Source organism: Opisthocomus hoazin, chromosome 3, assembly GCF_030867145.1.
Source record: "Opisthocomus hoazin isolate bOpiHoa1 chromosome 3, bOpiHoa1.hap1, whole genome shotgun sequence".
Lineage (NCBI taxonomy): Eukaryota > Metazoa > Chordata > Aves > Opisthocomiformes > Opisthocomidae > Opisthocomus > Opisthocomus hoazin.
This window is the reverse complement of record NC_134416.1, coordinates 55,717,788-55,745,227: the sequence shown is the minus strand read 5'-3', so window position 1 is coordinate 55,745,227 and position 27,440 is coordinate 55,717,788. Positions and strand designations below refer to the sequence as shown.

Below are 27,440 nucleotides of genomic sequence, written 5' to 3'. Positions count from 1 at the left end.
CGAGGCTGAACCTCCTCTTTACACAGGACTTTAAGTCTGACCTCAAAACCTTAAAATAAAAGTTACCTTAACGAGCTTATAGAATAGTGTTTTAAAAATGTGTTGTGCAAGTTGTGTGCTACAGTTGTACATCTCAATTACTGAAATGCATTAGAAGAGACACAAAGGGTGTTTTTTCCCCTGACTAAAAGGGCTTTCAGCCCCTTGGTCAGGATTGTTTAATAAAAAGCCTGATCAACTTGAATAGGTACTAAGTTGTAATGGCGTGAGCCTCTTGTGATTTTCCCTGATGAAGAAAAAGAGTCTGTGCTTGTATCCCTTTGATCTACTTCAACAGCAAGCTAACGCCTTCTTTGTCTTTGAAGTATGCACCTCTGCTTCAGGCCTTAAGATGACTACTATAACAAATACAATTTCTGACTGCATTGGAATTCAGTTATCACACTGTATACAAGCCTTGGTGAAAGAACAATTTAACCTCACTAAAGAAGAGTTATGTACAACAGCCTCAATATCCTGTTGTGAACATACAAAAAAAAAAAAAAAAATCTTCTCACAGTAATTCCTGTTCTACAGTGGTTTTTGAAGAATATTTTTATCACCTCCACTTGGGATGAAATGAAGTTCCAGATAGAATCATAGAATAGTTTGGGTTGGAAGGTACCTTTGAAGGCCATCTAGTCCAACCCCCCTGCAGTGAGCAGGGACGTCTTCAACTAAATCAGGCTGCTCAGAGCCCCGTCCAGCCTGACCTTTTACATTTCCAGGGATGGGGCATCAACCACCTCTCTGGGCAACCTGTGCCAGTGTTTCACCACCTTAATCATAAAAAAATTTCTTCCTTATATCCAGTCTAAATCTGCCCTCTTTTAGTTTAAAACTACTACCCTTTGTCCTATTGCAACAGGCCCTGCAAAACAGCCTGTCCCCATCTTTCTGATCAGCCCCCTCCAGGTACTGGAAGGCCACAATCAGGTCTCCCTGAAGCCTTCTCGTCTCCAGGCTGAACAGCCCCCACTCTCTCAGCCTTTCCTCATAGGAGAGGTGCTCCAGTCCTCTGGAACCCCTCTAACAGCTCCATGTCTTTCTTGTGCTGAGGGCCCGAGCTAGACGCAGGACTCCAGGTAGGGTCTCACCAGGGCATAGCAGAGGGGCAGATAAAATATGGCTAACTCATTTTAGTGCTAGCTTGAGGTATAACTGAAGCGTTTATTCTCAGATGAGTTTTCCACACTCATCACCACTTTTAAGTTAAATGACTTGGAGGGCATGGGGCAAAAACATCAGTTCTACTGACATTTGAGTCAGAAATGCAGCAGCTCAAGTTATAACAACTCAGGCATCAATCCAATTGCTCTGCTAATGCAATTTTGCTTTCCCTTTAATTTAATCTGGGCATGCCTGTATTTGAGGTTACATACCTCCCACCAATCCCAAAACTGAAAGCGCAGGAGAATTTGGAACAGAAGCACCTGAGGAGGATGACAGCAAACCAGCTTGTTTCAGATGAAGTACAGTTCAGCCAACAGAATACAGATGTAAGCCACCATGGCCCCTCACTACTGTACGTCACTGGTTTGAACCTCAGCTACTTTAAGGAATCTCAACAGCATCACTCATTTTATGACAGAGGCACCCAATCTGGGGCTCACATTGCTTCAAAGTGCAAGAACTATTATTCAAAGTAGGAAATGATCAACGGAGTAACTGCCTAAAATAGCTTAAGGGAACTAAGTATGCCTATGCTGGGCATGCCTAAAAAAGCTCAGACGCAGTCTTTCACTGGAGAAGCTGCATTTATCAGAAGTTTAAAACTTTAATCATCAGAGGACGCAAGAATAATCTCCATTTCTAGAAGACAACCAGAGAAGGCTGCTGGAGGTATTCTGACAGGAAAATGATGCAGTATTTTGGATAATCCAGAGCAGAATAAAGCCTCGTGACTTGTGCGTAGACACAGTCACTTCTGTTCACGGACACTACCAAAAGCCTGACAGCAATCTGGAGAACCAATTGTGGAACAACAGGAGTCAAGCAGCCTCTAGCTATCAAACACAACAAGATGTGGAACAGATTTTCAAATAGGTATGTTTCCTGAGACACCTGAAAAACATTCAAACACCGTCAGCGTTTGACTCAAATACGGCACCAAGAACATTCTTGACCTTGCCCTGCAGATTTCCCGCAGCTCTGCTAATAGGGAGACAAAGTGAAATGCAGAGACACCAGAAACCACTGAAAAGCATTTGAGGTACCTGTAAGCAAACCCCAGGCTCCAAACTGTGGTAAGCAAACATTCTCAGTATCACACTTATTCACACTGCCTCTCAGTGAGGGTCTGGGGAGAATACTCTAAGCAGCCATTAGTTAAAATAGGGCAGAGATTAACAGTAGCTCTCTGCAAGCCGGAACAGGTGACGGTTTTAACTTACAGACACATCACCAAGCAGGTCTGATATTGATGTAAAAACAGGTAGGTCTGGAACTCTAAACACTTTGATCATATAAAGAAGCTCATGTTAGCCAACTGAAAAACGGAGTACTTCAAAGGAGGAGTTCAGCAGCTAAAGGCCCGATACAAACACTTCAGTGGTTCTTTGACAGGAATTAAATCCTTCTCCTTTAAATTTTGTAGGAACCACTTCTAACACTTGTAGACAGTGAACGTAAACAGGAGCATCTGAGAACAACCTTTCAGCAGGAATCCGAAAGTTATGTTGAAATTGTCATGAATAAACTGAATAATTTCCAACAGGGGTCTTTAAGTGTAAGTAAGAAAGATGCATGGAAATAAACTATTTCATACAAATTGCTTGCAAAACTTACAAAATTCTGGTGACCATGTTCACTTTTGCAATTTTTTATACTAAAGGATGTTCAAAAAGGCGAACTAGAAAGCCAGAAAACATAATCAGAAACTGATTCTAAGCTTCTAGGCATCTCAATTTGAACATCTGCAGTTTCAAAGAACCAGATCATAACCTCTGCAGAGGCAAAGCAATACTGCTTTGTTTAGAGTGGAAATTCTAGCACAGAGGTCCAGTTTCTGAGAGTAAACCAGTTCTTTCCAAGAGAGACTGACCATTTTAAAAGCAAGGGAGACGGAAATGTCCTTGGAAATCATGTGTGGCCAGTTATCGCGTGACGCACTCTTCTATGTCTTTCAGAGCATTTAGGGGTGGTATTCCATACTCTCTGTTGTCAAGTTGCACAAAGAGCTTATTTTTCATTAACAGGATTATAAAGAAGCTTACTCAAAGGAGAAATGGGATTTTTAGTGGTTTCAAGATGCTCATTGTAAAGCATTTCCTCACCCACCTGTCGTAAATTTGCACAATGTTTTTACCACAGATTTCATACAGAACTTGAATTTTCTTGTTGGTTTTTTTTCCCTTCAATAAAGTAATGTATACACACTAAATTACTCTAATTAGTTTGTTTGTTTCTTAAATGTGAGCTGTAAAACCAATTCACTCTATGCCTAAAAAACTTTCCAAGGGAGTTGAGGAAGGGAGGAAAAAAAAAAAAAAAAAAAAAAAAAAAATCCATTTGTACCTGTTTCTTCCAGCCATGCCGCTTTATATTTCCTTTGTTTGGTATTGAAAGCCAACCTTCAAGTCTTGATTCTGGTTTTAGAAAAATGCATATTAAGTAATTTTATGTATTTATAATAACAAAGCAGAATAGCACAAAAGCAAACTATTTCTACAAAGGAAGATGTACTACATGCAGTAATAGGCAATTACCTATTCAGCAAAGCAGAATAAAAAGCACAGCTAAATAAAATGAAGATATAAGCATTTACTTCATGCTTCATCCAAGCTAACACTTGATTATACAGTTACTGCAAAATAAAGTGAAGCTGTTTTCCTTGATGCCAACATCTAACACTGTATGTAAATAAATTGCAAAGAGCCAGGCAGGAAATACTTTGCTTTGAACATGTGTTACAGCTTAAACAGAAGACGATTAAGAGATTTTCAATGTAAACATAATTTAACATTCAGAGGGGCTATATGAAAATACTCAGCAGGAAGATGCAGCAAGTAAAACAAACCAGATCCTAATTTTCCAAGGGAAACAAAAAAAGGAGAGCGCACAAGAGCAAGCAAAGCTATACAGGTGTCCCATTACTCACAGAAAGTAAGCATAGGAGATTAATAAATAAGGAATGCAGGAAGAATCAACTAGATATAAAGAACAAGAAACAAGTGTTTTATTCAAATTTTCAGTGGACAATTGTCCAAAAAGTAATATAATAATGTATTTTCCTTCCATGTAACTACTGAAATAATTTAACACTGATACAAAGAAGCGTCACAAGAAAATTAGCATTCTGCTTAATGTGACTCACAGATTTTAAAAACCCCTCCAGCTAACTGATACTAGTTTTTGATAGATATTTTTAAAATTATGAAACCAGGTAATAGCAGTGAGAAGCTATCATGATTCCACTAATCCAAAATGACACAGAAGAAAGTCTCACAATTTCATAAATGCAAGAATGAAGTAATCAAAATTTCACTCCAAAATTAGGAATTTATATACCAATTGAGAAAAACTTTATAGATTTTTTAAAAAAAAAATGATTGTAAAAATGTGATTTGTAAGAACTGTGTCAAAGTACAGAAGTATAGCTGATAACTAATGTATGCATTCTTTATAATAAAATGAACTGGCAGCACTGAAAACTTAAAATCCATTAAGATAAAATTTTCTGAAACATTCTCCACAAATATTTATGTAAGAAGGAGCTATTGGTCCCTTTTATCCTTCAGGGATAACTATGTGAGGTGTAGCCCCAGCAAGCTGTGAAAATAAATCCAAATATATAAAAGTTATTGTCCATACACTTTGTTACGGAAAATTACAATGAGACTGACAGTCTAGCCTTCTACAAGGCATTAAAATCAGGCATAGAAAACCCCTTCCTGCATTAGCCTTACAGCAAACAATATTTAAAAGTGGACAACATTTACAAATATAGAATAATTTCCTAACATTTCTCCACACAGAATAACTTCAAAATACTGGGGGGACCACTATTGAACTACTGAAATTCTAACTGGAAGAAAGGCATGTTAGCAGAACTCATTCCAGTAGTAAATCTTCCTGGAAAAATGAAGGAAATGTGTATTTCCCTGCCTCTCACATCTGAATAAGAATTGTGGGGGGTGGGGACTGACCCCCCAGATGCCTCCCCAGTTCTTGATATTCAGTAGCTTTGGAAAAGGAAACTTATTTCCTTCATGTTTGCAGGCATCACAGATAATGCTTACCCTATTTTGAATACTTCAGTTAATTTTCACATCAAAAGAACATTCTTCCATTTTCAGAAGTTTTAGAAATATCCTAAAAGTCAAGTCCTCCATTGCAAACTGAAGTGATTAACTGCTAAAAGAGAACATAGTATGGACGACTGCAATTCAAAAGGAATAAGTACGCATCTGTGGAATCTGTGGCACACGAAAATCTGGAAAGATCCAATAATAATTTTTTAAAGATGCACAAGGTACTATGCTGCTTATAGGGACAACGCGACTAGGAGTTTTTCTAAGTTCACTTCTATTTCAGCACATTCTGAAAGAAATTTCAAAGCAAGTAGAAAGTGGATGAGCTATTACAAATGAATTGGTTGACATTCTTTTCTGTCTACTACAAATCTATTTTAGTGAGCAAATCCTATTTGCACGAGAGATAATTTCCGAGCTGTGAATAACATCCTGCAGTTGAAAATAACAGTTTCTGGATGTACTTCTCAACAAAGCTTGCATTCGTCTGGAACCAAATGTACTCTTGAAAGGGTAGATGAGCCCTTTCATTCCAACCTTGCCACAAAGGTTTGTCTCAAGTAATATTCACAGTGCATTTTAATTCCCCTTGACAGAGTTAGCTAGCACAACTGCAAATGCTCCTCTGGCCATTTCACAAATATTTAATCCAGAAGAAGAATATTTATGAGTGTTCTGATTAAGTAATTAAGAAAATACGGGCTATCTAGACTATGAAAAAGAATCTTCCATGATTAAGTAATTAAGAAAATATGGGCTATCTAGACTATGAAAAAGAATCTTCCATTCCTGTCTTTAAAAACAGGCTCAAAACTATTGCCTGACAACTTCCCTGTATTTTGGAAAGAATCCCGGAATTGATGCTTCATATTTCCAATTCAGAAAATCCAAGATAGGCTTCAAAAATATCTGATGACTAGCTGGACCTGACCAGAATATGAAGAAAGAATTCCATGAAGGCTACACATCTGAATATATATTACAATGTGGATTTGCATTCCAAACATCTTCATGATTAGTATTCATATTGCCAGGATTTGCTGCGATTCAGTATGATAAATGTGAGTTCTAACAGAAAGTCTTCAACAAAATCACACAAGACAACCATGACTGTACTGATTTATGAGATTTTTTGTTGGTTTGGGGGTTTACAGGTGCCTTCATGAGCAGTAGAGCATCTCTTTGCAACGTTCAAGAATTCCTACTTCTCAGACTCTTCCACAGTAACCAAAAACCTGGAGATAGTACCTTGCTAATTCTTTTCAGTCCACCCTTCCCATTTGATTCTTTCCTTCCTAAGATTGTCTTACTACATTTTCATGTGGATCTCACCAAGGACTGCTGGCTGGATCTTGCTTTGAGGTTTATTTGGGTGACAGCTACTTGCAGGTATTTCAGAAAGTCATATCTGTGTCCCATATTAAAAAAAACAAACTGTTGGCTTAAATGGTCCACATTTATTATTCTATTCTATCTTTTTGTAAAACATGATTTATAACATACACTGTAAAGTATTATGTGCTGCAGTTAAACCTGTAGAACAGCTCAATTGCTTAAAATATCTTGCCAATCAGATTAACAGAATTAATTCACATCAGGTTAAGTGCCCTATAACAATCAGGAAAAAAACCCCTTAAGTTCCTGATTATGTTTTGTCTTGACAAAGAAGAATTCTGTTTACAATCATGTAAGTATTAAGACTTCCTAAGTTCAGCCGGGAGGAAGAGGCATTCCAAAGGCATAATAAAAAAGCAAATATTCCAGCTGTTTCAGCAAGGACTCTGTTAACGTTGGAGACATCAACTGAGACATGAGCTTCTATCTGAATCAATAATCAGGAGTAAGAGTTACAAAAAATGCCTAGAACTTGAATACAAGGAAAACCTTCCTCCAAATCATGATCCTTCCCACCTGGCGAAGCAGAGGCCTGACAATAGCCGGGATTGTCCAAACGAGCCAATCCCTGCCTTGGGAGCAGTGGGAGCTACCAGAACTTGAGGGGGTATTTAGCTCAACAACAGACAGAAACCACCTCCAAGTAAGATGCAGCTGTAAAGTGTGTTACCACGCAGTTTCTCTAGATCTATGTCTGAGCATAGAAAAATTTTTTTCTTAAATTTTTCTGAGTATTAGGAATTCATTTTAGTATTACCTTGAGTTTATTCAAAGTCTGCAAAGCCTTCTGACCCCAAAATTTTACAAGATGCTCTTCCTGCAAATTATGAATTCTGCTCTTGTAGCCTCTCTGGTGGCTGGTAACCTAAGCTGCCCGATTAGACAAGACATTGCCCCATAGCCTGAACCTCTCTGCCATGCCGGACAGCGGAAAAGGCCTGAGAGCCAGAGGTCTCTCTGGAATTCTGCCAACATTACTATCACACCTTTTCATACCAAATTTTTACTCAATTAAACCAGAGTCTACCCTTCACCAGAACTGAGACAATGGAATCATTATTTTATACGTTTCCATTATTTTGTGTGTTCTTTTTTCCCCTGGTGATGTTTCTACTGTGACAGGAAACGGAATAAATCATACTATAATTACTTATTTAGTAATTTTACCATTTATTTGCCTTAAATGTTTTTAAGGAATGTCTTTGCCTTAAGAACAGATGCATCAGCTAGAGAGAATCCTGTTGACTACTCATCAGATCCACCTAAAACAAGATGCTGCTCAAGGTGCTCTGAAGGAATGTCTATGTTTGGGCTATAGAAGTGATGGGAACTTCGCACACAGTTGAAGACTAACAACTTCATGCAATTAAATTGTAGCAAATTAACTGCTGTGGTATGCCACTGTCTGTTTTGAAGACTAATTTCTTGGTTTGCAGAAAAATAACACTGCGCTGGGTAATTTCCTCTTTCTGTGATATGGGGTATTTCTACTTTGAAGACTGACGCGTTTTTCCTGCTTATAATGCTAGTGCACTTCTCTGCCCTCTACTTGGCTCTTTGACAAATGTGCGAAACCTGACTATACTAATGTCGCTTAATCTCTTTTAATTACCTAATTTGCTTCTTATTCAGATCCTGATCAACTCAGAGCCTCACTCAAAAAAAAAAAAAAAGCAGCACGTAGGGACATGATCTAAATCTAGAGAAGTCCTAATTATATGTATTAGAGGTCCTACCTATATGACACAGTAACATCAGCAGCACAACTGCAGTAAAAATCAGAGGCATGTGTAGAGAAAAGGGCAAAAAAGAATACAAGAGAATGAAAGACTAGTAAAAAAGAAATAGTTAGAGGGGTCATAAGTATCGAAGACTAAGAGGGAGACCACAAGAACTTGCAGTAATTGTGATGTTCTAATTAAAAACAAGAAAAGTTACAGCTGACTTGAAAAGATCTTGCACATACCAAAATTTCTGCCCTAAAAATCGAAGTGCCAGGTCATACAGCCAGAAGCCTGACTACAGGGTGGTGAAACACTGGAGCAGGTTGCCTGGAGAAGCTGTGGCTGCCCCCTCCCTGGCAGCATTCAAGGACAGGTTGGATGGGGCTTTGAGCAACCTGGTCTAGTGGAAGGTGTCCCTGCCCATGACAGGGCGGTTGGAACTAGATGGTCTGTAAGGTCCCTTCCAACCCAAACCGTTCTATGATACACACATCTCCAGAAGTAAAACTGAAAATAACATATCTTAAATGAAGCAGACAAAGAAAGAGCTTACTTCTACAGTCTTTCCGAGATCTAAGAGACAACAGGGTCATACTGACATACTATTGCCCTTCAGAAGAAAACAGGGAAGGTGCCTATGTCCACATAGAGGCATTGCTGTTTTCAGTGCAATCCACAACAGCCATTATGCTGAAAATGGTTGAGAAGGAAAGTGAGGATGTTCAAAACTACCCTTTTACGTAGCATAAATCTAGTCTGTTGTCCTGTAGAAAGAAATTAAGCTCTCAATTTAAGGGAGTTCAGAAATTCTCAATAAAAAAACTACGAACTAAATGTTCTTCATTTAGGAGACACTATTAAACATAAGGCTTGATTCCAAATAGTAATGTGAGGGGAGAATAAAACATTCTAGTGAGTAAAACCCCTCTGGTTTGTTTATTTTTTTACCCCAGTTAAATGGAATACACTGAGAATTAGTATCTAAGAGAACAACTTCTGAGAAGTACTGACAGTTCAGACATAACAGAGGGACACCCTAGCAGGTGACAGCTAAGAAAAAAAATGTTCCTGCACCAATCTAATAGTTCTAAGAATTCCCAATACTGAGTTTTGATGGAAGTTTGGCCCAGAAGATGTTTTTGAAAGAAGTAAAATAGACATTTACTTTACAAGATGGCAATTGCCTGAGGGTTTTACAGATCAAACTTCAGAGTGCAGAAGGGTTCTTGGACAGAATGGACGTTATGAAGAAAAGACTATCATTATCTGAATGAAAATCTATTCTAGAACAGAATTCATTTAAATATTAACTGAAAATGAAAATCTAAAAATATACTAAGGGAAGACAGGACACCAAAATAGACACAGAAAGGAATAACTACATAAAACCATACACTAAGTCTCATAACCTACCTGAATTTTCAGTCACTCTAAAACCCCTGGGAAAAGTCTAGAATGTGGCAATCTGAGCAGCATGAAGTGCATTATCAGCAAGAGACATCTAAAAGATTCTGGTTTTTTTATCTGATTAATCATCCACTGAGGTCTTAAATACCCCAAATAGTATTCTATTTTGTACGTTTGAATATATTTCTCTATAGTAAAAATCAGACTGTAAATCAGTAAGGCAAGCATGTAAGACAAGCATTTATTCAATTTCACGATGAATTATAAAAATTACTTAACTATACAAAAGAATAAACCTACCGCCAACATCGCAAAATTGTTGAGCACAGCTTATTACCTCTAAACGTTTTTCTCCTGTATCTAGAGATGCAGAAGTCGATCACATAAAAGTACTAACTGATTATACTTTTCAGACATTGGGGAGGGGAGAATCACTAGCCAGTATTAACAGTGGCTCTCAAAATACAGCACCTGGAACTGACACTACATGGAAACGGCTAACTACACTGTATTATTTGTTCTTATTTTAATCTGCTAAATAAGAGTACCATACAACCATAAATGCATTACGGAAATTTCTACAATTATTTTTCACATCAAGCAATTATTGCCACTTGCCACAAAGGTTCTACATGACTGTAAGAACAGACAAGGTCAAGGCAATTTTGCATTCAAGATATAAAATACAGTCATGATGTTGTGGAAGTGCTGGCCCTGTATTCTATTCTCTGGATGCCGTACATTATGTTCATTATATTCAAACAGCAGCAGATGTAAAGATACTCTTTCCACAACGTGGACGAAAATTACACTAAAGCCAAGCCATCCAGTGGGAGGAGTGACGTGAGAAGAAATTAACACTTAAGTATAAGCAGCTAAGATATGAAATAAAAACAACAAAAAAAGGAAGCAGAGATATGATACAGAAAGAGACAGCCAGAAGAGCGGTAACTTGTTTGAAACAATAATTTCCAAAACTATGTGTATGCACAAAATGAAGTATTTCAGACATGCTTTTCTCTTACCTGAAAGATTTCCATCTGTTTCATCTGACTGGAGACTAGCAACACTGGTAGAATCCATTCCTTGCTGGAGGTCCAAAATTTTCCTTCGTAGTTGTTCTATGTCACTCTCTTTACTATCCAGCTGCATCTGGAGCTCATTCCTGTATGTAGATTCTTCTGCTAGTTGCTGTAGTTATATACACATGCATAGTTACTGTGATACCAAAAATATGGCAGCAAAGTATTCTGAAAATAAAACTCATTACTATTTTAACATCTCTAGATACTTTTGATAGTATTAGCATAAATTATTATAGTAGAAGTGTTCATTCAACTGTGGAAAAAAGTTTAATATCAAAGATCTAGCAATGAATTCAAGTACAAAACAGTCTGATTAATCTATTAAATTACCCTTTGTCTTGAAAAGGAGACTACCTACCAGTGAAATACACTGCATAAATAGTATGCTACACAATATTCAGTTTTTTAGTCTTCATAATATATCAGTAACTTCCACAGTTAAGAACTCAGAAAGGGGAAATGAATGAGAACAAGCACAACTGCACACTTGTCAAGTTCTCTGCCTCACTAAAATTCTCTAGCCTAGAACATCTGAAATAGAACTTGTTATTTTTTTAAGTAGACTTGTAGCTATACTTTTTCCTGCGGAGAGAATTCCACAATGTAACAAAAAAATTAAGATTATTTTACCGCTTGCATTTCATTGACCTCCTTTTGGTATTTCACTACCATTTGATTGAATTTCTCTTTTTCTTGATTAAGTTCTAATTGGAGCTTTCGGTTTTCCTTCTCTTTCTTCCTCAAATCTTGCATGTTAGCTTTCTTTCTGTCTATTTTAAAATCTTTCCGATTCATTATCTCAGCAAGTTTGTTGACAGCCTGTTAAGAAAGAGAAAAATGAAAACCAGTAAGAAAAATGATATATGCAAGCACGTTTCATACAAAACTTCAAAGTTCCTCTAGTCTTAGAATTCAATCCAACATAAATGGTCCTTACGTTAGAAGTAATACTGAAAAGTACACAGCATCAAAACTTTCAACTGTAAATATCAACAACGCATACTATACATGATGGTTAATATAAACTTAATCCCCAAGGAACTAAGACTTAGTTGCACAAAAAACAATAAACTGAAAATATATCTGATATACAAAGTAATTAATATTGTTAAATTGCATAAGAAGTTATACCTGTGTCTTCAGAGTTCTTTCAGTGTTGATGCTCTTCTCATAATGCATTCTAATATTATTGATTTCCTCCTCTTTTTTCATTCTGTATTCTATAAAAGTAATATTCAAATCTGAGACATTTTAGGACAAGGTAAATATTTCTAAGCTTAATCACTTCTACAATTGCACTAAATTTTTTTTCCTTCATTTTCCTGTTGTGTCACAATGTGCAAAATACAGTTTGCAATGATGAAAATTACCAGTTTAATGCTACTGTCACAATAGAAAATTATCAGAAGGCTATCTCAGAAATGCACCAAGATGAACTACTAAAGCCAACATATGTATTTTTGTCTCCTGGTGACGACCAAGTTTGTTGCCCCACTTCCTTCATGTTCGCACTACCAAAAGCGGTTCTGCAGTACCAAAAAGCATTAAGTCAGTACCCATACGGAATAAGACTGATACGACTGGACTCACATTCAGTACAGATTCTTAAATCAGGCATAAAGAAAACATGGGGGAAAAGGCTTTCTCTAAACAAGCAGTGACTCTGTTACACTCCTCCCCCCCCCCTCACACACTGGTTACTCAATCCTACCAATCTTTCTATCACACCTCCAGTCTCCTGGTTTGTTCCGAAAGTTTCTGCATTTCACTGATAAGGATTTCTCCACCAAAACTACAAACAGCTGAAGAACAATTTTCAAGTACTTAAAAGTAACAAATGCCATAAACTAAAAAAATACTGAAAACTGCTTGCTCACCCAATCCTTGCTACTACAGAAATGCAGAACTAAGGGAAAATATTTTTGTATGCCTTTCTGCCTACACAGTGTTTCCAATAACACTGGCAACACAACCAATAAGGCCTTTACTCTCATAGTCAACAGGTATTAAAGCATGCATTCCAATTTTATAATGCTTGCTCAAATGCAAAACCACACGAATAAACTGAGTAATAAAATCCCCTACAGTCAGAATGCATGCAAATAGAATGCCAATCCACTGAAATGCGTGAGATCACAAATTTCAGATACTGAATCTAAGTGACACCTTAGGGAAGTTCAAATACTGATCCTGTTTCACTATAAATACTGCAGATAGAGACTAAAACTTCAATAAATACATTGTGTGCAATACGAAATAAGTAAAATACTTTTCCTTAATAACTTAATAACCATGCACACAAGGGCATGGCTGGCAGCAGGGGGTTAGACAGACAACATATGGATGACCTGACTATGCCTCTGCAGGAACTTACGTGCTAACTTGTTTGAAAAAGTGAGGAGGGAGCGTGAGCAGAAACTCACTTTTTCCTATCTGCTGCAGCTGAGGTTTTAATCATTTTTAGCAATAAAGACAGTGCACGGAAATGGAAGCAATACAGTAGAAAGAGTGGCAATTTACATGAAAGATATATTTTCAAGATGAAAACAATAATTTGTATTATTTTTCATCAAGCTCAAAATAACAGGGAAGATAAACAGCAATGTCTTCTCTCATTTCCCATTTACATTTTGCCACGCACGCTTCAGATTCAATTGTGCTTCATTACAGACAAATTAAAACTCCGAATATGACATACCTTCCTCCTGTTTCTTAATTTTTTCACTGATCTCTGAATTTTCCTTTGTTATTAAATCAACATCTTTGGTTAATGTGTTATTAGTTTCTTCCAGCTAAAATGAAAACAAACACATTTTAAAACAAAGAACTTGCCATATATTCCAAAAATATTTATAATACTATTATTTTAAATACCCTTAAATCTCTAACAGCAATTTACTTGGAACACCTTCCTCAGATTATATACAAAAAAAATCTGCTTACCTTTTAAAGCTGATTTTTTTTTAAATGGCACTTTTCTTCTAAACTGTCTTGATTTACCAGAAGGGTCAAAATACACCTGTCCCAGAAAGAATTCTTTTTTTTTTTTTTTTTTTTAATTATCTTTACAGAACTGACAAAACTGTTAATATATAATTAAAAACTCAGCTTAAGCAAAATGAGATTGTCAGTTACTGAATGTGGCAATTTTCTGTTAATTTGCGGTACTTCGGAAGAAGTAGTACCTAGAGGCCTGCTGCCCTGAACCCAGACAGAAAAGCAGCTGATAGATGATACAACTCCAGCATTCAAGGCTAGAGTAGATTCATGGCATCTGCTAAATAAATGACTGTCATATATCATGAAAAACAGGTATAAATCAGTATAAAAATAAAACTAAATTTGGTCTAAGTCAAAGCACACATAGGTAGGTATGTACATAGGTTTGGAGGAAAAAAAAAAAAAAAAGAAAGGAAAACCACTGCACTTTGAGTATGTTAGCTGTCAGAAGACACAGTCAGGGTCACTTTGCTAACCACTTAACAAATACACATTAAAACCCTGACACAACTGCAATCCTGAAAAAAGGTTTTGTTTGAAGCCTATAGAAATGATCGTGTATAGAGCTGTCTGACAAAACTATCAGAATATCTGAGACTAACAAACATATTGGCAAGAAGGTACTGCTTCAATGCCACAGAGTGTCTTCTGGAAGTGTCTTAAGAAACAGGAGGCTTTGAGCAATTGATCCAAGTTCAGTTATGCCTAGAATTTTACTGAACTTTTACACCCCTAGGATTCTTCAGAAAATCTGCATAACTGATGCTAAATGGGAAAAAACCAATAATGATAAAATAACTATGCTATATATGGCTTGCTATTTGAAACTCCTCATTTAAGACATTTATCATCCATCATCAAGAGCTATGCTATAAAGTATCTTCAAAAATTACAGTTTGTGGTCTGGGGTTTGTTTCTTTGGGTTTTTGAATAGTTTACCAGTGTGAAGAAACTCAAGACTTCCAAGATTTTTTTAAAGACTAAGTAATTTTGCAGTAAGTGTGTAATTCATTGCTCCACAAATTTACAAGATTTTAAAAATACCTTAGGCAATGACAATAATTACAAAAGGCTTCATAACAGAATTATAGACATTTGTTGGATTTTCAGTCTGGCTTCACCTCAGATTCATCCAGTCTACATTTCTTCAGGAATTCATATGATGGGGTTTAAATGTTTACGGCTCTAAATGAGTCCAAAACTCAGATACTTCAATAATTATCACTTATGACCACAACAAGACATTATAAAGTAAACTAAAAAGATAAATTTCTGTTTCCAACTGGAGGACATAGATAGGTATTGATAACAGTGGAATAATTACCCTTCTTATGATGCTGTCCTTATCAGCCATTTCTTGCCTGTGTCTTGATGCTGCTTTTTTGCTTTCCTGACTCAGTTCAAAATACTGTTCTTCAAGGAGTGCTCGTGCCAGCCGTTCTGACTCAGCTTTGGTTTCTGCTAAATCCAACTGGGTAGTGAGCGTTTCTCTGTAAAAAGGACATTAAGATTTTGTTCTCCTATGCAAAACATTCCACATTTTCAGAAAGACTAACAAATCCAAACCATAACATTCAGCTAATTGTCATTATCTTAGTTTCTTAAGAACAACAAGATTTACCAAACCACACTCTGTACACTTTTATCTTTTGATGGTCCACACAAGCTACAGCAGCAATCTTACTATAATTCAATTAAAATTTCAATCACCCATGAAGCACCAACCCTTAGGAAACCAGGTGTCAAATTCTCATGCCTTTGAGGAATAAAAAATAAATTGTACGTACAGTGTAGTCCATCAAAAGATACTCAACCTTATCAGCATTAGCTATGTTTTCACGCAAGACTACTGCTCATGAAGACGTGTGCTCCAGCTTGTTTGAATAATAAGGAAAATTGCATAATGTTTCTGAAAACATACAGTGGTTCTATGCCTATGCAACAGAGTTTGTCACAATTCCCATAGTTGCATACAGGTGAAAAATGTTTATGATGAACACAAGGTTGTGGAGAAGAGTGAGGCAACAGAGTAAAAGGAATCTATAAAAATGAGCAAGAAAAGAGAAAAAGAAAAGAAAAAACAAACAAGAGGACTAAAAGAAGTCTCTGCTTCCTTTCCCTCTCCCCTTTTTGCTTTTTAAGTTGGATATACTCCTGAATAACTTTGCATAGACAGGTATTTTTCTCCTACATCATATTTATTAGCCCACCGAAATGCATCATGAACACTGTACATAACATCCTCCCTTTACACTGTTTCACAATGCTGATGTTCAAGTAGAACACAGGACTTAGACCTCAGACTCTGTTTCATGCATAAGGCTACAGTCTCCTTCTTCAGAATAAATATATATGAAATAAATTAATGATTGGTAAAATAAGGTTAAAAAACTTCTTTCCTTATTTGCTAATTTAGAAAACAGTACATCACAATTAATGGTGGTTGGATTAACTGGTTTTGCTGTAATCAGAAGTATACTAAATTTAGAATTCAAAGTATTTTCATTTTCTTTTTCTCAAATTATTTTATTGGCTATAGAAATATACCAAGTAATTCTCAGGATAACATAATCAAATAAAAAAAAGTTGTTGCAGAAGCAAGATGATTACCACAAATTGTACTGTTTTTTTCAAACTTTTGCATCTTCCTAAATTCTCAGAAGCCGTCATTCTTCTTCCAGACATTACAGAGTCCAAAGTAAATACGATTAACCATATTTGGCTTTGTGAATCAGCACAGGTAATATCCTATGTATTTGCCATCTTACAAGGTGCTATGGAACACTTTTGAGACCTGTCTTTTTCTGAAGGAATTAAACATTTTAAATCTGATTCAAAATCTTCATGAGTGAGACCACAGTATATAGAAAAACTTATGTCTATTGAAGAAACACAACAGGCATACTTTTCATTTTGCAATTCCTGCATTTTTCTTTGAGTTTCTTTATTCTTTTCATCAATTTCCTCTTTCAGTTCCTTAACCTGAGTTTTGTAAAGTGTCTGTAAAAGAAAGCATAAAAAAGGAATCATTATTCAAATTCCACAGTGAAATTCTTCATTGTTTTGGTACTGGTTGGTTTGAATCTGTCAAACCCCAACACATGTCAGTACTGTCTTTAACGGAATTTCCTCCATCCTGCCTGTCCAAGATGCTCCTTTCCAGTTTCCCTTGTGTAAGAAACTGATGTGACCAGGTTAGTTTTCAATTTCCTACTTTTGCTAAATATTCAGACCAAATTACAAAAGCCTCATTTAAACTACATGCTACTGAAAAGAGAGATAACTGAGAATGAAACGCAATACTCTGGATCTTCTTATCAGCAGTATGTTAGAGAGAAATGCACAAAAGTCTGTAGCACTTAATGAAATTACAATAATATGCAGTTTAGTAAACACAAAAATTTTTATTGCCCCTCCAAGGAAGAACCGAATTTAAAAAGTACTTCCCAAAGCGAAATGAAACTGTCCATATTCATGAACGTATATGAAGTTCAGGCATTACAGAGCATCTCATGCTACTGTTTCCTTTCACACAAATGAAACAGATCAAACTAACTATAAGAAATACACATTTTGGCTACCTGAGGTACAGAATAAGGCTCTTCAGGGACTCAGGTGCAGAAAAAGTATCTTTTTAGAAGGATGAGGAATACACACAGAATGCTACTGGATCTATGGTTCTTAAATATACATACGGTAGATAAACAGCATGGAATATATTCCAGTAAGTATGGAGATTTTGAACTCTCTACAAAGTTTGCAATTATGTCAGACAAATACCTCTTTTCCAACCTCAAGATAGGAAGTACTCTGACAAAGAATTCAGATAAGAGTTACTCAATGAAATATATAAGATTTGACAAACAACTACAAAGCAACACATTAGATACACTATGTAATGTTCTCTAATTTTTTGTTCATTTTTTGTATTTCAAGCAGGATTTTGTGAATTGCTAATTTATGCCAGGTTGTTATTTACATTTTAAAAAATTTAACATTTCAAACTATTCACTGTTCAATGATTTCATATTAAAATGTAGCACTCACAATTCTTTGCAAGTCTTACCGAGAAATACTGCTCAGCTTCAAGCTGATCCTGAAGCTCACGCATTTGACCTTCATTTCCTCTGTACTGTCTTTGAAGGAATAAAGGAAAACATGTAAAAAGTCACCTACTAACACATGACAAAGACAAACTATTTCTAACCAGAACAGCGTCCTACATTTGCACACATATTACTTCACAAAGACCAACAGTTTGCTGTATCCTAAAACTCTGATTTAATTGCATTCTTTATTCTACCCCGATGATTGTTTCAGTATGTAATTTAGAAGACTAGAAGTACTCTAAACTGAGAAATGTTAAGTCAACTGAAGGAAGGTATGATAGAAGACTAATGAAAAATGGTCTTCAGTCAGCTTAAGAAATGCTAAGGAAAAAAATCGTGCAGTTAAAGGGAGGAAAAAGCTTTTGATTCCCATGTAGTAAAACTAAAAGTCCCATGTAATTTAATAAGTAGTATCACAATCAAGCCATAAAGAAGTCACTCAAACAAAAGTGGCACATAGAAATATATGCCTTGACATAGAATGATGAGCCAAGAATTGGTCTGCATCATAGCTCATAACAAAAATATTCCAACACTGAAGGCTACATAGAGAAATCATAACAGGCAGCTAAAAATATTCTTTTAGTTTAGGAAAAATGCCTACGCACCAAAGAACTTTTTCTCACTAACAGGGACAGGCAAAACAGTACATGTATAATTAAGCAACTTTTTCCATTTTACTTCAGATTTTTACTTACTTAGCAAGTTGAGCCAACTCAAATTCCAGTAATCTCTTTGCTTCCAACAATGTATTGATTTCCTGTTTCAGCTGCTTCTCGGAACCCTTCAAGTTATCGGCTTCAAAAGCTTGTGCCTTGAGTTCATTCTGTGCCATTATTCGCTTATTAGTCTCTTGTTCTAGATGAAGTGTTAGATTCTTTACCTAAATGAGAAATATTTCCCTTTAAAAGCATTTGCTGAATAACCAAATGTATGTGGTTGAAAGTGTTTCATATATGGATTATTTTACATCATTGCCTAGATACTACAAATTGTATTATACATAAAAATATTCCTAAATCACCAACATTTCAGTGCAGTAATCTTACAGAAAGCTGCTGCCCTTACAGAACGTACTGATATGATGCTGCTTGATGATAAACCTTCCCCATACTTAGCTCATTTCAAAGTCCCAAATATGTTTTATCTTATCTTAACGGCAACAATGGAAGAAACTCAAATTGTCTGCTGAAAGGTCCTGCAAACTTCTGTGGATTTCAGATCTTAAAAACTTCTCACCCTAGAAAAAACTGCAGCCTAGCAGCTATATAAAAACTAATGTACACAAGTCGTGACCTCTAAGAAGGGTGTTATAACCTTCATTCCCAATGTCTTGTAAAGAAAAAGTAAGGATGAAACCATTATTCCCAGCACCTAGTTTTCACACTCAATATTCTAATTGCATCTCCTTGAACAAATGCTTTTCTGGAGAACGCAAACTCAGAACCACAAACCAATCAGACTACACAGTCAAATTCACAAGCAAGATTTTCCTTTAAAAAAAGAAAAGGAAATACAAAAAAACTGCATTACATTAAATTAAGCACTCAAATATGTAAGGCATCCAAGAACTAAGAAACGAACAGAAATTACCTAACACTATTTAGGCCAACAACTGTCTTCAGTTCTACTGACAGGTGTATTATACAAGTACCTCGGTGTAAGTGAATTTCATTTTCTATTTCTCAGTGCAACTATAATTTCTTATTTATATTGAAAATTTTTAGTGACGAACATTTTACTTACTTCATCTTCCAGTCTTTCCTTTTGCTCAAGAAGGTGTTCCAGTTTCTGTTGAGATTGCTTCAGGTCAAAGTCCAGCATGGAACACTGTTTTTCAGCTTGAACTATTCGATTTTCTGCCTTTTCTCTTGCTGCCCTTTCTTCCTTTACTTTTTTTTCCATTTCTAAACAAGATTAAAGGAGGAAAACCAACAAAAATGTATATGTAGCACCTGCAAGAATGCTTCTGTAAACACAGTCTTAAACTTCCTAATATTTTTCAGACCCTTTTATTCAGCTATTTAAGCTCTTCTGCTGTTAGATGGACTGATTACTGAGAAAAAACTTCCTGACGCCATTACAAGAAACAGTAAAAAAAAAAAAAAGTAATTCCAATTTGCATTAAAAGCAATGAAATATTATCAAGACAACTGAAAGATAAATAGTGAAAGAAATAAAGAATTCAGATTCTTGAAGTAATCATTATGAAGTAAAAGCAGTTTCATTTCCATGAATGGACAGTAGAGCAAAAGAAAAGAAATGCTATCATTTGTGTCAGCTTTCTGAAAAGTTACAAACTACACATGCAGGTACTGATGACCTTTACCAAGAAAACCTGATCTATTCAGTTAAGATCTCAAGACACATCTTTGATTCATGGGTATGTATCCATAAAAGAAAGTTCACCACTTCAGACAAGCCTAATACAACACTAATATTTGTAATGCAGTTACACAGGAATGAATGCTCCAAGACATCTGTCTTGATAATACATTCTTTCAATTCCATTTAGCATTAGCCAGTACTTTAAGATTCAACAGCATTTTAAAAGCCAAGGAAGACTTCGACTTGCACGCACACTAAGATATTCAAAACATTAAGAAACAATGCAATTTTTATGGTGCAAATACCATTTCAAGAGAAAATAAGTGTAGTTTTCATTAGGTATGTTTTAAAATTTTGATATGCTTTTTCTATATACAAGGGATTAAACACTTGTATAAGAGCACTACATTGTAAGACAATGTGATTTAAGATATCATAATTAAAATTCCTTTTATTATGTATTTAGTTGAAACTTACAAGAAACACTTACCACACATTGCAACTGATCTTGCCTCTTCTATTGACTGATGTTTGTCAGTTAACCGAGCTTTAGTCACTTTGTGTTCATTTACTTCCTGTTCTAACCGGTCTTGTAATGATTTGAGTTTGTAGTTCAAATCTATCTCTAAGTTATTCTTTTCCTAAAGATAAGAAAAAAAAATTACCAGATCTCTATAATATTTCTATAATATATAAGGGAATCACATTTCCTTTCTTCCCTTTTTAGAGTTAACTTTTTGTTACAAAGAAATTATCAATTATTATTTTCCATGCTTAAGAAAGAATGGTAACAGACAAAAACTGTACTCAGTGCTCTGGAGAAAACTCCATTAATTTTTTTCAGTAGTCTATAAAATAATGGAAACTTCTCAGTTTGAATAATTAGTATGTTTCCAATTTAGGTGACTACAACTAAGCCACCAACAACACCAGAGCACAGAGGAATTTGAATTATTGTTACCCGGATGAAGTTTTGTTACTTCATTGCTGGGATTCCCAACCATTAACAGTAACTCATGAAACAAGCACTGGAGATAAGCTTTGAGAGACAGGCACTTGCCTTTGGATCACTGCTTCGCATAACACCAAATGAGAATGGTAACTGCTTGCACCCTCCCTCATAAGTAGTCATATCTCTCTGGTATATTTGGCTAGATCACACAGCAGAGCACGTCTTTACCTGACCTCAAAACATAGAGCTAACTATGCAGCCTATCTGGAAAAAGGACGTAGGATTTCCTTTTACTCTTCTTTACTTGTTTCTCCATCTTGAGGCGAAGATCAGAGATGTTAGCGGAACATGCTGCTACCATGGTTTAGGAAGGAAGGAAGGAAGGAAGGAAAAAAAATTTAAACGGTTCAGCTCCAAAGTTGATCAAAAGGGCTGGCAGTGATCCAGTCAAATTAAAATGCAGTAAAAGCAGAAATCTAAATTTCAGGTTTTTAAAAAGTTCAATTCATAGATTTTTCAGGAGGCAAGTCTCTGCAGCAATAGTTAGGCAGGCAGAGCAAAAATTACTTGCCACTGGCAGAAAGGTTGGATCTTTGAACCAGTGACAATGAATGACAAACATGAATTTTACGCCCAAAGCTACAACTAAGAACTCCCTGAGGACTTGTGAGACTTACCATCCTGATGAGACTGTAAATTCGCACTATTTAGTTAATCATATTAATACAGAACTGATTTAGAGCAAGACCACAGGACTTAGCAACATCAATAAATACTATTTGAAAACAGTCAAAAGCTGACAAAGAACATTAGCCTCAACATCTATTTACCATACCTTTTCTGAATGATTAAGCATATCCTGTGCTTGTTTTCTTTCCGCTTCGACTCTTTCAAGATTGTTTTTAACATTTTTTACTTCTTCTTGTAAAGTTGTAATCCGAACTGACGTAAGAAACAAAATATCATTCAGTATTGGTTAGTTATTCAGTATTAGTTATTAGCTTTTCCACCTTTATTGATTTCTGGGCCTCTAAAATATTTATACCTTCAAATTTTTCAGATATGCAAATGCCACACATTATAAAGGAAATTGATCTTTTCAGCCACTCCTTATGCATGCAATTAGTAAAAATTCACAAAAAACAATCGCATGCAAAACTTGGCACCTGCCTGTCAACACTCCTAACAGCTAATATGTAAAATTTCTTCCATTAATCCAAGTGCTTCAGCGCTATGCAGCAAGCACCTTTTGCAATGTTAACTCCACTAATTTGTAGGTAAGGCACATTACACAGTAAGTCAGTCTCCAATGGATCTACAGGTACTAATAAAATAGGTATTCCCCTAACTGTGACTTCAGTGCTCTGCCGTAGATAGAGGAAGTACTCCCTGTCCCCCACAGCATCTGCCACAAGACCCTGTGTGGCCTGGTGCAGAATCACAGAATGGTTTGGGTCAGAAGGGACCTTTCAAGGTCATCTAGTCCAAACCCCTGCCATGGGCAGGGACATCTTTCACTACACCAGGCTGCTCAAAGCCCCATCCAACCTGACTTTTAACACTTCCAGGGATGGGGCAACTACAGTTTCTCTGGGAAACCTCTTCAAGCGTAAAAGATTTCATCCTTATATCTAATGTAAATCTATTCTCTTTCAGTCTAAAACCATTGCCCTTTGTCCTGTCATGACATGCCCTGATAAAAAGTCTCTCTCCATCTTTCTTATAAGCTCCCTTTAAGTATTGAAAAGCTGCAATAAGGCCTCCCCCCCAAAGCTGTAGTAGTAGCATGTACTCTGTGTGTGTATATATACGTGTATGCCAAAGTAGCAGTGTATATATATAAGATGAAGTAGTAGTATATATTTCTAGACTGAAGAATTTGCCTTAGCTGCTTTAAAATAAATAGATTAAAAAAATCTTTTAGATTACTCCATATTACACTTAATACCTTAAATACAGTATACAAAAATATACCTATCAGTTCAAATACATCTGTCTACAGTGCAGTCCACTTTACTTAAAGTACAGAGACATCCTGGCAATATGTAAGAAACTATGAGATGGATGAAGAGAAAGTCTTCCTAAATCTTGTAATTTTCTCATTAATTTTAAATGTGCTTTTAAAAACAGCTGTATGAGTATTTGAATTACACAAAAGTATTTGGGTATATACCGGCAAAGCATCTAAACCCTACCCTTTTCAGAAAAAGATGCTGTTCCTGCAGGCTGCCAAGTTGGATGTGGTCAAAAACACATTTTGAAGTGCACAGAATAGTCTTCTCCTGCCATTTTTACCCCCTGCTTGCAATTAACAACAGACTGGATCAAACTACACTCAGTCTTTTCAGAAGAACTTTACAATCATTCAGCTGAAATTGATTTACTATATTTGAAGCACAGTAAAGGGGCAACTCAATTCTTGATAGTTAGTTCTTTGTGCTAGTATAGTTTACCTCCAAAAAACCAAATCTAAACCAGCTCAAAAGTCCTCAACAAAAGATTGTGCCTCCAGGAAAATGATTTTCAATACTGCAGGGGAATGGTTTAAAATGACAAGTTAAGAGGCAGGATCCATTAGCATAGGCACAGTCATGAACTAACGTATCTGAATAGTTTCTAGTATAAAGAATCAGAAGTACAAATGGTAAAAAGTTCCAAGCATCCTGAAAAACGTATTCCACACCTGCATCCCTCACTGTGCTCTTCACTTTGCTTATAAAGTAATGTAGAAGCATCATAAAAGAAAAGAAATGCAATTTAACAACGAAATAGCTTTCTCCACAAATGAAAGAAGATAAAGCACAGAGTACGTCAACTTGCCTACTGCACCAAGGTAGTAAAAGTGTTGTGTCTTCTCTAGTGCTGTATCAGCTCTTCCTATTTTTGTACCACTGGGCTCAGACTTCTAGTCAGGGCAGCCCCTCAGACTTACAGTCAGTGATATCCCACTCTTTGATTCTGATACTCTCCCTCCCAAGAGGCACTCAGACAGGATCAGGAAGCAAGATCCAATCTTCAGAAATCGCTCTATTAAGTCACACTCAGTTTGCAGGCTGGCTTTCCTCCCTTTATGTAACTGTACTCTATTTAATGAAGTAGGCTTGTTGCAACTTTTTTGGTAAAGTATAAATACAGAAGAATTACCCTGTAGTTCTCCGATCATTTCAGATCCATGGCTTCTGTCCCTTCGTTCCGACTCCAAAGCTGCTTGCAGTTGGTAATAATCCTTCTCCACCTGCAGTTTGGTGCTTTCTAGAACTCTGCACCTTTCCTGCAGTTCTCTATTCAGTGATTCTACCTGACTTAATGACTTGCTCATTTCTGTGTTACCCTTTCTCAGTCTTGCTGCTGTATCTGATTCTGTCCTCAGCAAATCATTTGCTTCTTCTAGCTGTTAAAATAAAACAGACAAGATTCTCAAATATAAAAATAAATGGGAGCAGTTTTGTTATATCTGAACGCTCAATACTGCTTCTCAAATTTAAGAACTAACAAAGACAATGAACAGAAGCAACATACTTGTTTTTGTAACTGTGTTATCTTCTCATTTGTCATTTGTGAATGCTGGCTGATTTTTTTCAAGTCTTCCAGCTGATCTTTTAGTGTGGACACTAAAGAGAAATTACACCATTAATACATCAGATTAAAAACATCCTTAGGGTTGTTTTTTTTTTTAACATAAATACTCTCAAATAAATTCTTGGCATATAATAGGTCTTTTGTGGACTTTTTGCTTCTTATATACATTTTTAGGTCAAATTCTGTGCTTCCAGAACAACAACGCACACTGTAGAGAACAAAATTTGACAAAACTATTGCGTTCTTGTTAAAAGTCAAATAAAAACAAACTCAGAAGTTGTGTTCATTATTTTAAAAGATCCCTTTAAAGTTGCATAGCACTTAAGATGCTAAGGTAGTAAACTATTCCCCAAAATACACCATATACCTCACCAGTGTCAACATTTGGATGACATGGCATACCTTCATTTTCCACATTCCGTCTTTTTTCATTCTCTTGTTCAATTTTCCTTTGGTAGTCATTTATCTTATGTTGCAATACCATCTTTTCCTTCTCAATCTGAGACACTGTTGATTCCAAGTTCTTTCTCTGATTTCCCTAAAATTAAAAGCATTGGTATTTTCTATTTACATTTTACGAAATGTTACCTAAACCAGTATCTCTGCAATTAATTAATCAAGGAAATTGATGCATCATTTCCAATGCATGAGTTTCTGGCTTCCCTGAAAAGCTTTTCAGAAAAGATGGCATTTTTAACTTCCATATAACAAATTTATGAAATTACTAGAAAAGTTATTGTTAAAGTGATTATATGTAGGTAACTATTAATAGAGACAACATAAAGACTCAATAGAAAATTACCTGTACATTAAATTTTAGAGTAACTAATTTTGATAAACTCCAGAGAAACTGTGATGCGCAAGACTAAGCAAAACACTTAGTAGAGGAAACAGAATTCAGTGTGAATTGCAGAAAGAAAAAAATTTTTAAAACGTGTACAAATAAAAATGTATCTCACAATGCTATGTATTGAAATGTGATGGTTTGGTCTCAAATTTAAACTCGGAAGAATTCTTTTAGTCCCTGAAGAAATATCTTAAATCATGAAAGTACTATCCACATTCATTAATGAATAATGCTTCAGTGAGAAAAAAAAAAATTACCTCTTCATCCAGTTCTTTCATTATCTTGTCTAGCTTTATGTTTGAAGATCTAAAAATAAAAAAAAATCATTTAATTAATATTTGAGAAGGATACATTATACATAGTGTTCTTCTAGTGAAATAACTGGGGACCGTTACTAAAGTGAACTTTTATATTTTGGCTAATGCTATTTTGTAATAAGCATTTGAAGAAAACAATCAATCACTGGAAAAAAATTCTAGAATATATTCTTAAGCATTTATCAAATTTGCTGTAGATTATATATGCAAAACTTTAGGTGCCACATTTTCTCCCTTAATCTGCAAATGTAAAAACAGGCTTTCATTAAAATAAGAATACTGCTAAAACTTGTGAACCTCCTCTAGTTGTGAACTGTCCAAATATCTAAAATGGTTCATTATTTTAACAATAGACAGCACCCTACTATGGAGAAAGACATTTCAACAATACTATTTAAGTCTCTGTGTTGAAGCAAGGTATTAGAACACAGCACTCCAGGGAGAGTGAGGTTAAGTGCATAATAAAATGTCAGTTGACTGGCAATAACATTGACACAGCTATTGCATTTTTGTAGCTACCTATCCCTCTTCAAAGAGGTAACAAAAAGGCCCCAGACAATGTTACCTGTCAGGTACAATAAGGAGCAGTTACAGCAATATATCCTATCTACTAACTCTGCAGTAAACAGTATGACGTTATCAGAAGACACGCTGTTGTGCTCTGACAACTTTTGTAGTACTGCAGGGAGACAGTTACTGAGCATCTTTCAAGCAATGTACGTCCTGTTTGTGGAAAGCAATCAGAATGTGTCTACAGTGAAGCTGTGTTTAAGCAAGTGACAGTGTCACACAGTCTAAATTCCTACCAGACCATTTTGGCTACCAGTTCCCACATAAGTAGCTTGTACAGCTACACACTATGCTCCTAAGTCACAAGCCTAAATTCTGCCTAGATCCTATACCTCGTGTTGCCTCTTGGCTTTATTTAGGTCTTCAGCAAAAGATTTCAAAAAGAGAAGCTAACTGAAGGGGAATTTAGTTTGCATGAATCTGAGCAAAAATTTCTGATTATCAGCAAAGAAGAATCCCAACTGTTTGTTCATAAGCGTAGCTGCAAGAAATAGGCAAATTCTCATGTAGCTACTTCTTCAACATGGCAGAAACAAGACTTGAGAAAGCAAACAGTTGTTCTTGTCTACCAGTCACAGGAAAGAAAAAAAAAAAAGGCATGTGTTTTTCCAACAAGTACCATGTATTTAGAAACCAGACAGCTAATTTTACTAATCCAATATATGTTGTACATACAGTATTTCACATTTTTAGAAAGTCAGCACGACATTGCGTACCTCAGTCCAATAAAATACCTGATTTCAGTGTATTGGGTAAACTCAAACATTCAAGTGTTCAGAAAGAGTATTTGTTACATGGGTTCCAATGAAAATAAAACATTCTCTTCATACTATATT

At 35.9% G+C, this 27,440-nt stretch overlaps 1 protein-coding gene across 2 annotated transcripts in view; it reads right to left on the bottom strand.

Annotated features, from left to right (window-relative positions):
* Positions 1-27,440, bottom strand: part of ROCK1 (Rho associated coiled-coil containing protein kinase 1) — a 93,121-nt gene that overhangs the window by 11,514 nt on the left and 54,167 nt on the right. For both annotated transcript variants that reach the window (XM_075416371.1, XM_075416372.1), the window contains exons 13-28: positions 25,975-26,023; positions 25,273-25,408; positions 24,811-24,902; positions 24,436-24,682; positions 22,127-22,233; positions 20,830-20,980; positions 19,758-19,918; positions 18,710-18,894; positions 17,969-18,038; positions 16,808-16,902; positions 15,227-15,392; positions 13,601-13,694; positions 12,034-12,122; positions 11,533-11,721; positions 10,843-11,008; positions 3,556-3,626 (exon numbers count right to left, since the gene is read on the bottom strand). In XM_075416371.1, coding sequence (XP_075272486.1) covers positions 3,556-3,626; positions 10,843-11,008; positions 11,533-11,721; positions 12,034-12,122; positions 13,601-13,694; positions 15,227-15,392; positions 16,808-16,902; positions 17,969-18,038; positions 18,710-18,894; positions 19,758-19,918; positions 20,830-20,980; positions 22,127-22,233; positions 24,436-24,682; positions 24,811-24,902; positions 25,273-25,408; positions 25,975-26,023 — 2,068 coding nt within the window. The remainder of the gene's footprint in view (positions 1-3,555; positions 3,627-10,842; positions 11,009-11,532; positions 11,722-12,033; positions 12,123-13,600; positions 13,695-15,226; positions 15,393-16,807; positions 16,903-17,968; positions 18,039-18,709; positions 18,895-19,757; positions 19,919-20,829; positions 20,981-22,126; positions 22,234-24,435; positions 24,683-24,810; positions 24,903-25,272; positions 25,409-25,974; positions 26,024-27,440) is intronic.